General features: G+C 52.0%; 2 protein-coding genes across 4 annotated transcripts in view; one reads left to right on the top strand and one right to left on the bottom strand.

Moving 5' to 3' along the window:
* Nucleotides 1-13,947, bottom strand: part of RNF14 (ring finger protein 14) — a 47,275-nt gene that overhangs the window by 29,212 nt on the left and 4,116 nt on the right. The window lies entirely within an intron of this gene.
* Nucleotides 465-13,669, top strand: PCDH12 (protocadherin 12). Of its 3 annotated transcripts, XM_029218167.1 has the most exons (4): nucleotides 465-3,872; nucleotides 7,295-7,392; nucleotides 9,315-9,466; nucleotides 12,823-13,669. In XM_029218167.1, the coding sequence occupies exons 1-4, from the start codon at nucleotides 993-995 to the stop codon at nucleotides 13,290-13,292; spliced, it is 3,600 nt and encodes a 1,199-aa protein (XP_029074000.1). In that variant the 5' UTR covers nucleotides 465-992; the 3' UTR covers nucleotides 13,293-13,669. The 3 variants fall into 3 exon arrangements, 1 of the variants encoding a protein (XP_029074000.1); XR_003792784.1 differs by lacking the exon at nucleotides 7,295-7,392 and having other exon boundaries at nucleotides 680-3,872; nucleotides 12,823-13,056; XR_003792783.1 differs by lacking the exon at nucleotides 12,823-13,669 and having other exon boundaries at nucleotides 680-3,872; nucleotides 7,064-7,392; nucleotides 9,315-9,350.

Here is a 13,947-nt window from a genome sequence, read left to right as displayed (position 1 = left end):
GCCAGTGCAAGAGCCAGAGGCAGCCACAAGGTAGGCCAAGCTGGCAGATCACGCCACCCACCACTAATAACAATGTCATTGCCTATGACTCCGGGCCAGCGTTTCATTTCATCCCCACGATTTCCTGCTGAGAGGGCTACTGTTGTTATTCCCATCCGCGCTCTTAAGATGAGGCCCAGAGAGGTTGAGTGACTTGTCCTACATGACCCAGCTGGGAAGTTGCGGAGTCAGGATTTGAACCCAGGCATTTTGGCTCTGACGGCCACTCTCTTAATCAGCGCTGCTTCCCATGAGACAAAAACGGGTGATGAGGGCGACGTCAAGACTGAGAGGTAGACAAGTGTGGGAGAAAGGGGAATGGGGGAAGAATGACGGGGGATGACGGAAACAAAGAGAGACAAGGAAGGGAAGAGAGGCCAGGGTGTGACTTGCCCGGGAGGGGCTCAGGCTCTCTGCTCACTTGGCCACAGCAGGGCTGCCTTGCCACATGGACGGCACCTTCCCATCCGGCCTGTCCCCAGCCGCATCCTCCTCAGCGGCGGGCCACTCAGCTTCACGGAAACTCTCTTTCTCTAATTGGCATAGAAACTCATAGCCCTCCCTTTTCCTGTAGGTGGGGTTTCCATAGGAAAAAGCTGCTTCTCTGTTTCCCCAGCCTAGCAACTGTTTGGAAGTCAGATCCCCACATCCTGCTCTACTGGGTCAAGTCCCTCCTGGACCGGCTCTTGTCCATCATTTGCTAACGGGGACCAACAGTGCCCCTGAACAATTTTACTTCATCGGTCCTTGGACCCCTCAAATCTCTTCTGATGAAGATGGCCTTGCCTGGGAATTCTGCTGGCTCCATCAACTAATTATGGGACGAGGCTGTGCCAGCAGGTCTGGGGGCAGGAGAACAGGGCTAATCAAGCCCCCCAGGAAACACTGGAGGACTTGCCCAGCCTTTGAAGAACTCTAGCGGTTTCTGGATCTAGCCCACTCTGGCGGTAAGCATGATGCGACTTCTGCCACTTCTGCTGGGACTTTGGGGGCCAGGTGGCTACTTGTTCCTTTCAGGGGATTGTCAGGAGGTCGCCACTCTCACTGTGAAATATCAAGTGTCAGAGGAAGTACCGTCCGGCACAGTGATAGGGAAGCTGTCTCAGGAACTGGGCCGGGAGGAGAGGTCTGGGCGAGCAGGGGCTGCCTTCCAGGTCTTGCAGCTGCCTCAGGCGCTCCCCATCCAGGTGGACTCCAAGGACGGCCTGCTCAGCACAGGGAGGCGGCTGGACCGGGAGCAGCTTTGCCGGCAGCAGGATCCCTGCCTGGTTTCCTTTGACGTGCTTGCCACAGGGGATTTGGCTCTCATCCACGTGGAGATCCAGGTGCTGGACATCAATGACCACCAGCCTCAGTTTCCCAAAGGTGAGCAGGAGCTGGAAATCTCTGAGAGCGCCTCCCTGCGCACCCGGATCCCCCTGGACAGAGCTCTGGACCCAGACACTGGCCCCAACACTCTGCACTCCTACACCCTGTCTCCCAGCGAGCATTTTGCCCTGGATGTCATTGTGGGGCCCGATGAGACCAAACACGCGGAACTCGTGGTGGTGAAGGAGCTGGACCGGGAAATCCATTCATTTTTTGATCTGGTGTTAACTGCCTATGACAGTGGGAACCCCCCCAAGTCAGGCACCAGCTTGGTCAAGGTCAATGTCCTGGACTCCAATGACAATAGCCCTGTGTTTGCTGAGAGCTCGCTGGCACTGGAAATCCAAGAAGACGCTGCCCCTGGTACTCTCCTCATAAACTTGACTGCCACAGACCCTGATCAAGGCCCCAACGGGGAGGTGGAATACTTCCTCAGTAAGCATGTGCCTCCAGAGGTGCTGGACACCTTCAGTATTGATGCCAAGACAGGCCAGGTGACTCTGCGTCAACCCCTAGACTATGAGAAGAATCCTGCCTACGAGGTGGATGTCCAGGCAAGGGACCTGGGTCCCAATCCCATCCCAGCCCACTGCAAAATTCTCATCAAGGTTCTGGATGTCAATGACAACACCCCAAACATCCACATCACGTGGGCCTCCCAACCATCCCTGGTGTCCGAAGCTCTTCCCAAGGACAGTTTCATTGCTCTCATCATGGCAAATGACCTAGACTCAGGAAACAATGGCCTGGTCCACTGTTGGCTGAGCCAAGAGCTGGGCCACTTCAGGCTGAAGAGGACCAATGGCAACACATACATGCTGCTAACCAATGCCACGCTGGACAGAGAGCAGTGGCCGCAATATACCCTCACTCTTTTGGCCCAAGACCAAGGACCCCAGCCCTTATCAGTCAAGAAACAGCTCAGCATTCAGATCAGTGATGCCAACGACAACGCACCTGTGTTTGAGAAAAGCAGGTACCAGGTCTCCACTCGGGAAAACAACCTACCCTCTCTTCACCTCATTACCATCAAGGCCCATGATGCAGATCTGGGCGTTAATGGGAAAATCTCATACCACATCCAGGACTCTCCAGTTTCTCACTTGGTAGCTATTGACTCAGACACAGGCGAGGTCACCGCTCAGAGGTCACTGGACTATGAACAGATGGCCGGCTTTGAGTTCCTGGTGATCGCAGAGGACAGGGGGCAGCCCCAGCTTGCATCCAGTGTCTCTGTGTGGGTCAGCCTGCTGGATGCCAATGATAATGTCCCAGAGGTGATTCACCCCATACTCAGCGATGGGAAAGCCAGTCTCTCGGTGCTTGTAAATGCCTCCACAGGTCACCTGCTGGTGCCCATTGAAACTCCCAATGGCGTGGGTCCAGCAGGCACTGACATGCCACCACAGGCCACCCCCAGCTCCCGGCCATTCCTTTTGGTGACCATTGTAGCAAGAGATGCAGACTCGGGGGCAAATGGAGAGCTCCTCTACAGCATTCAGAGTGGGAACGAAGCCGGTCTCTTTGTCCTCAGTCCCCACCTGGGGCAGCTGTTCATCAACATCACCAATGCCAGCAGCCTCACTGGGAGTGAGTGGGAGCTGGAGATCGTGGTGGAAGACCGGGGCAGCCCCTCCTTACAGACCCGGGCCCTGTTGAGGGTCTTCTTCGTCACCAGTGTGGACCACTTGAGGGATTCAGCCCGTGAGCCTGGGGCTCTGAGCACATCGGTGCTCACGGTGATTTGCCTGGTCGTACTGCTGGCCATCTCCGGGTTGATCTTGGCTCTGATTATGTCCATTTGCCGGACGGAGAAGAAGGACAACAGGGCCTACAACTGTCGGGAGGCTGAGTCCACCTACCGTCACCAGCCCAAGAGGCCCCAGAAACACATCCAGAAGGCGGACATCCACCTCGTGCCTGTGCTCAGGGGCCAGGTGGATGAGCCTGGCGAAGCTGGGCAGCCCCCCAAGCACGTGGGCAAGGAAGCGATGATGGAAGCAGGCTGGGACCCCTGCCTGCAGGCCCCCTTTCATCTCACACCGACCCTGTACAGGACTCTGCGTAACCAAGGTAACCAGGGAACGCTGGCCGAGAGCCGAGAGGTGCTGCAGGACACTGTCAACCTCCTTTTCAACCATCCCAGGCAGAGGAATGCCTCCCGGGAGAACCTGAACCTTCCCGAGCCCCAACCTGCGACGGGCCAGCCCCGCTCAAGGCCCCTGAAGGTTGCGGGCAGCCCCACAGGGAGGGTGCCTGGGGACCAGGGCAGTAAGGAGGCCCCGCTGAGCCCGCCGGCCTCCTCTGCAACCCTGAGGCGGCAGCGGAATCTCCATGGCAAAGTAGCCCCTGAGAAAGAGTCAGGCCCCCGTCAGATCCTGCGGAGCCTGGTCCGGCTGTCTGTGGCTGCCTTTGCGGAGCGGAACCCCGTAGAGGAGCTCACTGTGGATTCGCCTCCTGTTCAGGTAACTCGGTGTGGGCAGCTCCCTCTCTTGTCAGCCCCCCTCACCCGCCCACAACAGCATCAGACCCCATTACCCTCGCATTCTTCACATTCATTCCTCAGCCTCACCACGCACTTTAGGATGCATTGGGTGCAGTTGTTCAGGGCACAGCTCTGGGGTCAACAGAATTTAGCTGTGTGATCCTGGACAAATGACTTACTGTCTCTGAGCCTTAGTTTCCTTATCTATAAAATAGGGATGACAGTAAGAGCATCTGCCTTGCAGAATTGTCCTAAGGATTTGGTCAGTTAATTCCTATATGAGCACGCACCTAGAGTGCCTTGTGCAAGTAGACACATAGCAAAGGTAGTGATTAAGAGTACAAGCTTTGGAGCAAGGCTGCCCAGGTTCAAATTCTGGCTCCACCTCTTCCAAGCTGTGAACCACAGGGAAGTCACTCAGCTTCTCTGTTGAAGTTGCCCAAGTTAACAGCACCCATCTCCCAAGTTTGCTTGAAGGTAATAAAGTGAATGTGCTTAAAGCCTCTAGAACAGTGTCTGGCGTGTAGTCAGCACTCAGAAAATGATTATGATGATTTCTGCAAAGCTCTTCTCCATTTCACCTGCCCCCATCTCATCTGGGCAACCTCCGGGTGAAGCAAGCCGGCATAGGCATCATTGCCCCCAGGCTCAGGGGCTGCATTTGACCTGCCTGAGACCCCAGAGCTTGCCAGCTAGGCCTATGGGATAGGACAGTGGAAACAACCTTGGAACTTGGGAGTTAGGCAGATCTAGGTTCCAGTTTCAGCACAGCCACTTTAGGAGCTGGGCAACATTAACATCTGAGCCTTATTTTCTTCATCTATAAAATGGGGATTGTGATGTCAAACTTAGCTGTGTCTACCTCCCAGGGGGTTGAGAATTAAATGGGATGATGAATGGCTGTGTCCAGTGACCTAGGATTTACTGGACACACCTGGGAAAGCTTTTTCCGGGACGGTGTCTGATCTCACACCCGTATCAACTCCTCTGAACCCCAGATCATTTTCCCTGTGCCAGGCTGCCCGCCCAAGGCACACTTCTGTCATGAGCCAGGCTATCAGCTCATGTTTCCTGCAGAGCAAGGACACAGCTTCCTTCCCCCACCCCTTCCCCAGGAAGCCACCTCGAGAGGGCCCAGCTGCTCTCTCAGGAGTCCTGCCCTGGGCTCTGTGCAGCCCCAGAAGTTGCCCAGAGCCATGCATTCATTCACTTGTTCATTCATTCATTCATTCATTGACCCATTCATTCATCAAATGCTTATTGAATGAGCTCTTTGTGCCAAACACTGTGCTGGTGGTTGGCAAACAGAGAGAGCAGATAGCAAGCCCTGTGGGTGACCCCACTGGGGTGAAAGAGAGGAGGGTACCAAGTTGGGATCAAGTTGAGGGTAAGAGGCAGCTTGCCTAATGCTTGTCTCTCCGGTAGCACAGTGCCACAGGGGAGTCAGATCCCAGTTCAAAGTCCAACCCTGCCTCTAATTGCTGTGTAGCCCCTGTGAGCCTCAGGTGCCACATCTGTAAAGTGGATATAATGGTATCTCTTTCCTTGGGTTACTGAAGAATGACATGAGATTATATACCACTGGACAGTTATTAAGTGCTTATCATAAGATCTATTCCTAAGTAATTTATAGACTTTCACTCATTTAATCCTCATAGCCACAACCAACACATGACCTGAGTCTCATTTTTATTCCCTTTTTTTTTTTTTTTTTTTTTTTTCACTGCTGAGGAAACTGAGGGTCAGAATGCTTAAGTAATTCCTCAAGGCCACACAGATGGGAAGTGGAACAGGGGCAGATTTAGGACTTGAACCCAAGTCTGACTCCAGAGTCTGGACTCTAACTGTGAAATGACAGCCTGAATGACAGCATACAACTTAGGGTTTGGCACTCAGGGAGTTTCCCTGAAGTAGCAGCTGTCACTCGAAAACAGGGTGGCAGGTGCTTGTAGGAGGGTTTCTGGGCCTGAGCCAGGAGGTGGGAACTGCCCTGAGGCAGGCAATGAGACCCTGACCCTCCCACATCACAGTGAAACCCCAGTCCTGGCCACCTCCCCTTCCAACTCTCCTCTGAGGTTGGCATTTTCTGTCTTGAGCTGCCCAGAGGGCAGAGGGACCCTCTCAGGGAAGAGGGGGGCTGGGCCCAGTTGGGAGGCAGAGGCAGCATTTCTAGGAGGAACAACCCAAACCCCTTGACTCTGCAGAGCATTTCAAACTTTCAAACCACCTAATTAATCCTGACAACCCTGTAAAGAAGTCTGGGTGGTATTTTTAGGTCCACCTTAGAGACGAGGAAACTGAGGTCTGAGTGTGTCTAAAAACCTGCCTGACATCACACAACAAGCTAGAAACGACCTTGACTTGGTCTGTTGCCTTCTCCCTCACAAGGGCCTGTGGGGCCTCACCCTGACATCTCACCCACCCCTGCCCCATTCACCAGCCTTTCTGAAACGCCACCGTCTCCTCTGGCCTTTCAGCTTGAGCACCTTCTGACCGAAACTCCCTTCCTCCCTCACCCTGGCCCTCACCCTCTCTCCACTTGCCAAGCCCCTGTGGAACCTCCGGGTCTCAGCAGAGGCGCCTGGCATGTAGTATGAACTCAGAAAACATATGTTGAAATAAGTGAATTACTTCCCCCTGTATCCACAGCCCCACCCCGTAACTCCCTCCTTGCTGCAAGCTGGGTGAGGGGCCTTCCTCTGCTCCACTTGACCTCCATCGTTTCTCATCCCTGGTGCAACCCCCCATAGCAACTGCTGTGTCCTGTCTCCCCTGACTGTCCTCCCTGGCAGACTGGGAACTCCCTGAGGGCGGAGGCTGGGTCTTGTTCTCATTGTTACCCCCCCAGCAAGCACTCGGTGTGGCACAAACAAGCTCTCATTAAATACTTGTCGAGCGAATGAAAGGATGAATAAACGAATGATTCAAAGACACCCTTCTGCCTTCTGTACAACATAGTCTTACATCTGGCCCGCCAACGATGGCTCAGTCTTTGAACATCACTGAAGCGGGGGAAATAACACTTTACAATAATCCTTATCGAGGTTATAATACATTTATAGTCAGGACATGCCCTTTTCACCCCCGTCCCACAGCTTCCACCCGGAGCAGGTCTCCTGGGGGAATGAGAGTTGGGGGACAGGCCCAGAGGGTTCTCATTCTCTCTCTCAGACTCCCAGGTCCCGGGAATTTGTAGTTGATACATGGCCAAGCAGGGAACCTGTCTGCACACATCCCTGCCTCCGTCACCATCACCGTTCACCATCCCCCATCCGATCCACAAACATCTGAAGCTGGAGGAAAGACTATAAAAAGAAAGCACCGGCATTGAGGGAAACATCCGGTGAGGAAGTGTGCTGGGTCGGAATTGTGTGGAGTCAACAGATTTTTCCTGTCTTGTAGCAAATCTCCCAGCTGCTGTCCTTGCTGCATCAGGGCCAATTCCAGCCCAAACCAAACCACCGGGGAAATAAGTACTTGGCCAAGCCCGGCGGCAGCAGGTAAGCTGCACGTAGCCCCCACTGGCTTCTCAAGCCCCCCACCAGCCTGCCCTCACGCTTGCAGCCTCTGTGCCTTGAGGAAGGGTGAGCACATCCCAGACGCTGCTCCCCTAGGAGACTGCAGCGAACAGCATCCATTCCCCCACCCAGGCATCCTGGTCCTGGAGCAACTGTATTAATAGTATTTACAGGACCCGAGTCACTAAGGAAGCGACTTCATCCCTGAGGCTCTGATTATCTATCTGTTCCCTGATTGCAGAGGTGCTGGGCTATGAACTTTTAAATCTGTAACGTTTAGCTCTTTCTCTTGACCCTTAAACATAATATGAAGGCTCCTGGCTAAGGATGTGGGTGTGTGGGTGTGTTCCTTTGGGCCGTCCTAGAATTAAAGAGACCTCAGGAGGACATCTAATTTAACCCCCTCTCGCTACAGATGGAGAAACTGAGGCTCTAAGTAGTTTGATCCAAGCCAGCTATGTAAACTTGAGCAAATCAAGCCTCAGGGATGCAGTTTCTCATCCATGAAACAGAGGTCACCGCACTTCCTTGTAGTGATGGGGTAAGGATTTAATGATCACATGCGTTCTAAGCCCATGGCCCAGTGCCTGGCACATGGGAGGTACACAAACAATGCTAAGTCCTTTCCCCGTAAAGTGACTTTGCTCAAGGTCAAATAGCCAGTGAGTGGCAAAGCTGGGACCAGCTCTCAGGACACTGACTTCCGGTTCAGTGCTCTTGCTGTGACAACTTACAGTCCTTTTTTTGTTGTTTTTTTTTTTGCAAAGATAGCTAGAAATAGTGTAGAGTAGCGGTGAGCACACACATTCCAGAGTCATATCAGCCTGGATTTGAATTCTTACTTAATTTGTGGGGACCTTGGGCAAGCTACTTAATCTTTACAAATCTTGGTTTTCTCGTTTGTAAAATGAGGACAACAAGAGAACCCCTTACAGACGTGAAAGGTTTGATGAGAAGGTAAATATACCTTGCAAAGCATATGTCTGACTCAGAGTAATTTCTCAATAAACATTAGTTGTTGCCATTACTTGCAAACTTGCTACCCCTGCATAGGAGCAGAAATGGCCACAGAAAAAAGCTGCAAGGACCCCCAGGCCTTAAAGGGAGCTTTTCCAGATGCTGGGATGAGGCGCCAGGCCTGTCCCCACCATGCTAAGGTAGTCCCAGGAACTGGCCTCCCCCAGGTGATAGAGAGGGTCTTTGGCAGGGAGGGGTCAGGGAGACAGCAGGAGACTCTATAGTAGATTCTGAGTAGCTTTCGGATGCCTCACCTCAGCTGCATCCTCTATTGACCTGCTCTTCTGGTCTGGGATTTAGCCTCAAATAGGGAGGAAGGAACATTCAGTCACTCAGTCCACAAAGTATTTATTAAGCACCTACTATGTGCCAAGTCCTATTCTGAGCATTGGTGAGAGAGCAGGGGATGAGACAGACAAATATCCCTGCCCTCACTGGAGCTCATACTCAGATAGAGGGATGGAGGGGTGGAAGGATGACTGCATTAGATCACCCAAAGTTTACTAAACTCCTATTCCATGCCAGGTAATGAGAAGCAATGGAGGGACAATGGTGAGTAATATCAGGGCATTCATAGTCACTTCTGTTTGCTGACGCCTTACAACACTGTGCTAAGCTCTTTACACCTCATTTTACCCCCACAACGCCCCATGAGGTGGGTGTTATTTATTACTCCCATTTTACAGATGAGGAAGCAGACTCAGAGTAGGCAGGAGGGCTGGGATCAAGTAACCCAGATTGGTCTGACTCTGAAGGCTGGGCTGTGGACCCACTTCCCTCTGTGGATGAATGAATGCTGGCATGAATAGAAGACTATTCATGAGCAGGAATGAATGAATCTATGTGTGAATTTCCTCACTCGCGGACTGTGCTGGCTCCCTTTGCAGGAGTGCAATCCCAGACACAGATGGCCCAGGTGCCAGGGCTGGTGGCCAGACAGAACCAGATCAGGAGGAAGGGCCCTTGGACCCTGAGGAGGACCTCTCTGTGAAGCAGCTGCTAGAAGAAGAGCTGTCGAACCTGCTGGACCCCTACACAGGTAGGGACTCCTCAGGGTCACCCCGACCCCGCTTCTGCCCCCATGGTACCCTCCTGTGCCCAGGCTTCAGAGTTCTGCTCCAATCCACTGCAGGAAAACAGCCTTTCTATTTCTGGAGAAGACTATTGGCAAAATTTTTTCACTTCCCCTGGAGCTTCAGATTTCATTTGTTTAAAGATCAGATTCTACTCTGATCATTCATTTAAAAAAATCATCATAAGAATAGTGAACAGTTACTGAGCTCTTGGTGTGTGCCAGGTACCAAGGAAGCATCTTATATACATTATCTCAGTTAAGCTTCCAAACAGTCTTTTCAGGTAGATATTATGAGCTCCAATTTAGAGATCAGCAAACTGAGGCTCAGAGAGGTAATACAGCCTGCCCTGAGTCACTTCAATGATTGAAGGGAAGCCATCCTGAGCCCACCTACCATCAGGGGACCTCTCTCTACCTCCTAAACCACTCATCTGCATTTCTTTGATGTCTTTAAATACGCTTTTACCCTGAGAATTCAAGAATCTGCCAGCTCCCTCCGCCCCCCCCCCGCATCAGTCAGCCCCCTTCAGGTAACGCACAGTAAGTCCAACCTACGCTGACTTTCTGTTTCTGTAGTTAATAATCCGCTCTTCATCTGGACATATTCTGTGCGCTGAAGGCATGACAGGGACTTCCCTTTCCTTGGTTAAAAAAATATATAGCTAACTTTTATTGAGTGCTTTCTATGTGCTAGTCCCTGTTCTAATTGCCTCACGAGAAAATCTTCTGAGATAGGGACTATTCGTTATCCCCATTTCATAAAGGAAAAAAACTGAGGGGCCAGGGTGTTTAGTAATTCTCCCAAGGTTGTGCAGCCAATGGTTATTAACCCAGGCAGTGTGGCTCTAAATTAAAATTAAGTAAAATGAAATCTAATTAAAATCAAGTAAAATGAAAAATTCAGTTCCTCAGTCATATCAGCCACATTTCCGGAGCTCAGTAGCTACGTGTGGCTAATGGATATTGCTTGGGACAGCACAAATCTACAGAGTTTTACAGGACAGCATTGTCTAGAATGCGGAGCTGTGAGGTCCAATAGAGTAGCCACTGGCCACATGTGAAAATGGCTAGTACCAATTGAGATGTGATAGAAGTATAAAACACACTCCAGATTTTGAAGACTTAGTATGAAAAAAGAATGTAAAATATCTCATTAATAATTTTAAAAATATTGATTATGTAATAAAATGATATTAAATATAAAAAAACTTTTACAAATTAATTTCACCTTCTCTTTCTACTTTTTAAATGTGGCTACTAGAAAATTTCAGACGACCTCAGTGCCTTGCATTATATCTGTGTGCACCAGCACTGCGCTGGAACCTGTGGGCTCAGTTCCCATGTGGTCCTGCTTCCCCACAGCACAGAGGGCAAAGAACACAGGGAGATGGTAACAAGTGGTGTGACGAAGAGCGCAGCAGGGGTAGAAGTGCCTGCGCTGCTCACAGGGCTGGACTGTGATGAGGCTACTGGTGAATGTGCCTGACACTGGGGTCTTGGCTGCATCAGATAAAAGCCCCACCTGAGGATGTGACGATAACCATATTTTACCGTTGCATGAGCTCACTGAATGCTTACAGCCACCTGACAAGATAAGTGCTACTATTTCACCACTTTGTGAGCGAAAAAGGAGGCTCAGAGAGGTTAAGCAAGTTTTTCAAGGTCACAATGCTCATAAGCTGCAAAGTTAGGAAATCAAATCCAGGCCTGCCCAGTGCCCACCTGCCGCGGAGTGAATTCATCATCGCATTTCAGCCATTCTCCTACACTCCACTGATTTTCTCATGCCAAGCTTCATTCCTTCCAAAGCTCTCTGACCCTTGTGCAAGGAAAAGCCTGATTCTGTAACACCAGAAGAGGTCTAACCTTATTACCCCAGAGTCTCAGGGAACTTAGGTTTACATTTCCCAAATGTCCAGGGTTAATATTTATGTCCATTCAATCATTCAATAAACGTTCACTAAGCCCCAGGCGTGGGCTGGACCAGTCGGGAAGGGGCGTGACCCTGCCTCACAGCCTGCACAGCCCCACACTGTGAAGGCAAGACCGAGACTCATTTATCAATAGAAACAGCATTTACTGTATTTTGCAATAACTTTTCAAAATCACAAAAGTAATATTTGGTTAATATAGACAAATGCAGATAAACAAAAAGAGAATAAATCATTTCTGCCCAGGGGTAATTTCAGTTGACACTATGACGCGTCCCCTTCCAGTCTTTCATTCTATGCACAGATTTTAAAGCAGGTTACCTTAAGCAAATATTAAATACATGTTAAAGCAGATGTTGTGCCTTTTTTTTTTTTTTTTTAGAGACACACATCCTTAACCACAAGGCCTATAATTTCTTCCCTCTGGCTTGGCCTCTATCATTGGGCCTGGAACTAGTTTTCTGAGACAGGATTTTCTGTTGAAGAGATGGGAAAAGGAGAAGTGTGATGGTGGGATTGGGGCCTGGGGGACACTTTTTCACCGCCCCGGCCCTTCCCTGGGACAGCTCTTAGGCAGCCAGCCCCTTCACACGGTTTCCTGCAGTTTGAGAGGGGAAGGTTGAGGAGTTGAGAGCATGGGGGCCAGGAGGCAACAGTACAGACCTTAGTAGGCCTGGGAAACCAGAGCCACCTAGCATCCAGGGGGAGGAAGGGCCAGCTCTTCAGAGAGTGGGTGCAGTGGTGTAGTGACAGGGGGCTTCCAAGTCATCAGAGCTGGGGGTCAAATCTGGGCTTGGTTGCCTAGTAGCTGTGTGACAACTTCTTGGAACTTCAGTTTCCTCATCCATAAAATACTCTTGACTTCAAAGGTTTGTGTGGAGGTTAAATGAGATAATTATGTAAATTGCCTAGCACAGAAGTACTTAATAAGTGGTCACTATTATTATGAATAGGAACCGAAGGCAGCACCAAGCCAGGAACTCCAGCAACGGCTAAAAACGGGGATTCCCCCACCCCCACCCCCGGCATCCTCAGCTAGTGGTGTCCTGAGGGAGTGAAAATCCTGGCTGTACAGGGATGGATGAAGGACACCTAAACCTGAAACAGCCCCACGGACCGGGAGATGCTTTAGAAACGGGCCATTTCTAATTCTAGGCCTTCCTCCTCCCCCTGCCGCGTCCTCACTCAGCTCACGCGCGGACATCAGCCGCTGCCTTCCTGCCCGGAGCGCTTCCCTGTCAGGGCCTCTTCCTTCCCGCCCACCTCCGGCCGCCCCATCGGTCCCCTCCATTTCCCTGTCCTCCTTTGTCCGGCGCCCCGCCCTGCCCACGACCCCACCCCCGCCCGCCATGGGCTCCGCCCTCACCGCGTCCCTTCCGCCCCTTGCAGGCCTCGCCCTGGACCGGCTGAGCGTCCCCGATCCAGCCTGGATGGCAAGACTCTCTTTGCCCCTCGCCACCAACTACCGTGACAACGTGTTCTCCCCGGACGCTGCGACCTCGGAGGAGCCCAGGACCTTCCAGACGTTCGGCAAGGCGCCGGGGCCCGAGCTGAGCCCGACGGGCACGCGGCTGGCCAGCACCTTCCTGTCGGAGATGAGCTCACTGTTGGAGATGCTGCTGGAGCAGCGCCCCGCCGTGCCGGTGGAGGCCGCCTCCGAGGTGCTGCGGCGGCTCTCAGTCTGCGGAAGGACCCTGAGTCTAGACCTAGCCACCAGCGGGGCCTCGGGCTCGGAAGGCCCTGGGGGCCGATCTGGAAAGAAGGGGGCCGAGGGCAGGACCAGCAGCGGCAGCAGCAGCAGGGACCTGTGGATCCAGGAACCAGGGGCCCCGGGAGATGTTAGGAAGCCCAGGCCCTGAGGATTCTGGGACAGGAGGTGGTTTCTCTAATCTTTGAACTCACTGACCAGAGGTGGCCTGAGAACTTAAGGTGACCAGTGCTGCCCCACAGAGGAGGCAGGAGCCCCAGGACAAACAGCGGGCTGACCAAAGCAACCCCTTGTTAGGGGCTGGCTCTGCCTGTGGATTTTTTGGAGGAAGACAGTTGGCCGCTGAGATAAGTGTTTGCTGGCAAAACACGTGTAAGAGCACAGAGGGTTCATCCTCCTGCAGAGCAGATGCCAAGGAGTGTCACAAGCAGGAAAGGATGGCCTGGGTGCACACTGGAGGGTGTGGGGGGCTGGATCCTGGGGCACCAGGCAAAGCTCTCTGACCTACTAATAAAGGAAAAGCAGTGGCTCGTTATCCTGTTTGCACCTGTCGAGAGGGAGGATGGAAGAATAGAGTGAAGGTTCTTTGTCATCCAGTCCCTGGCCAGAGGGTCATGCGGGGCCTGGACAGGAGGGGGCACAGTGTTAGGTAGGCAGTGATGGACATGGGTACTCTTGACCCCTGCTCCTCTGCTGCTGCTACATTATCAAATAATCCGATTCTCAGCTGGAAAACTAAGGCTAAGAAAAGCATGACTATAGAGCATTAACACGAGCCAGACACAAGTCTTTACAATAGGATTTAA

The sequence above is a fragment of the Monodon monoceros genome, unplaced genomic scaffold (genome assembly GCF_005190385.1).
Source record: "Monodon monoceros isolate NGI ecotype Baffin Bay Population unplaced genomic scaffold, NGI_Narwhal_1 Super_Scaffold_12, whole genome shotgun sequence".
NCBI classification, from domain to species: domain Eukaryota; kingdom Metazoa; phylum Chordata; class Mammalia; order Artiodactyla; family Monodontidae; genus Monodon; species Monodon monoceros.
This window is presented reverse-complemented; position numbering and strand designations above follow the sequence as displayed.

Excerpts from the sequence above, each read along its gene's own strand:
- PCDH12 (XM_029218167.1), top strand. The coding sequence starts at position 993 with ATGATGCGACTTCTGCCACTTCTGCTGGGACTTTGGGGGCCAGGTGGC. Across the intron at positions 3,873-7,294 it reads TGGATTCGCCTCCTGTTCAG|CAAATCTCCCAGCTGCTGTC; the intron begins GTAACTCGGTGT and ends CCTGTCTTGTAG. Across the intron at positions 7,393-9,314 it reads GCCAAGCCCGGCGGCAGCAG|GAGTGCAATCCCAGACACAG; the intron begins GTAAGCTGCACG and ends CTCCCTTTGCAG.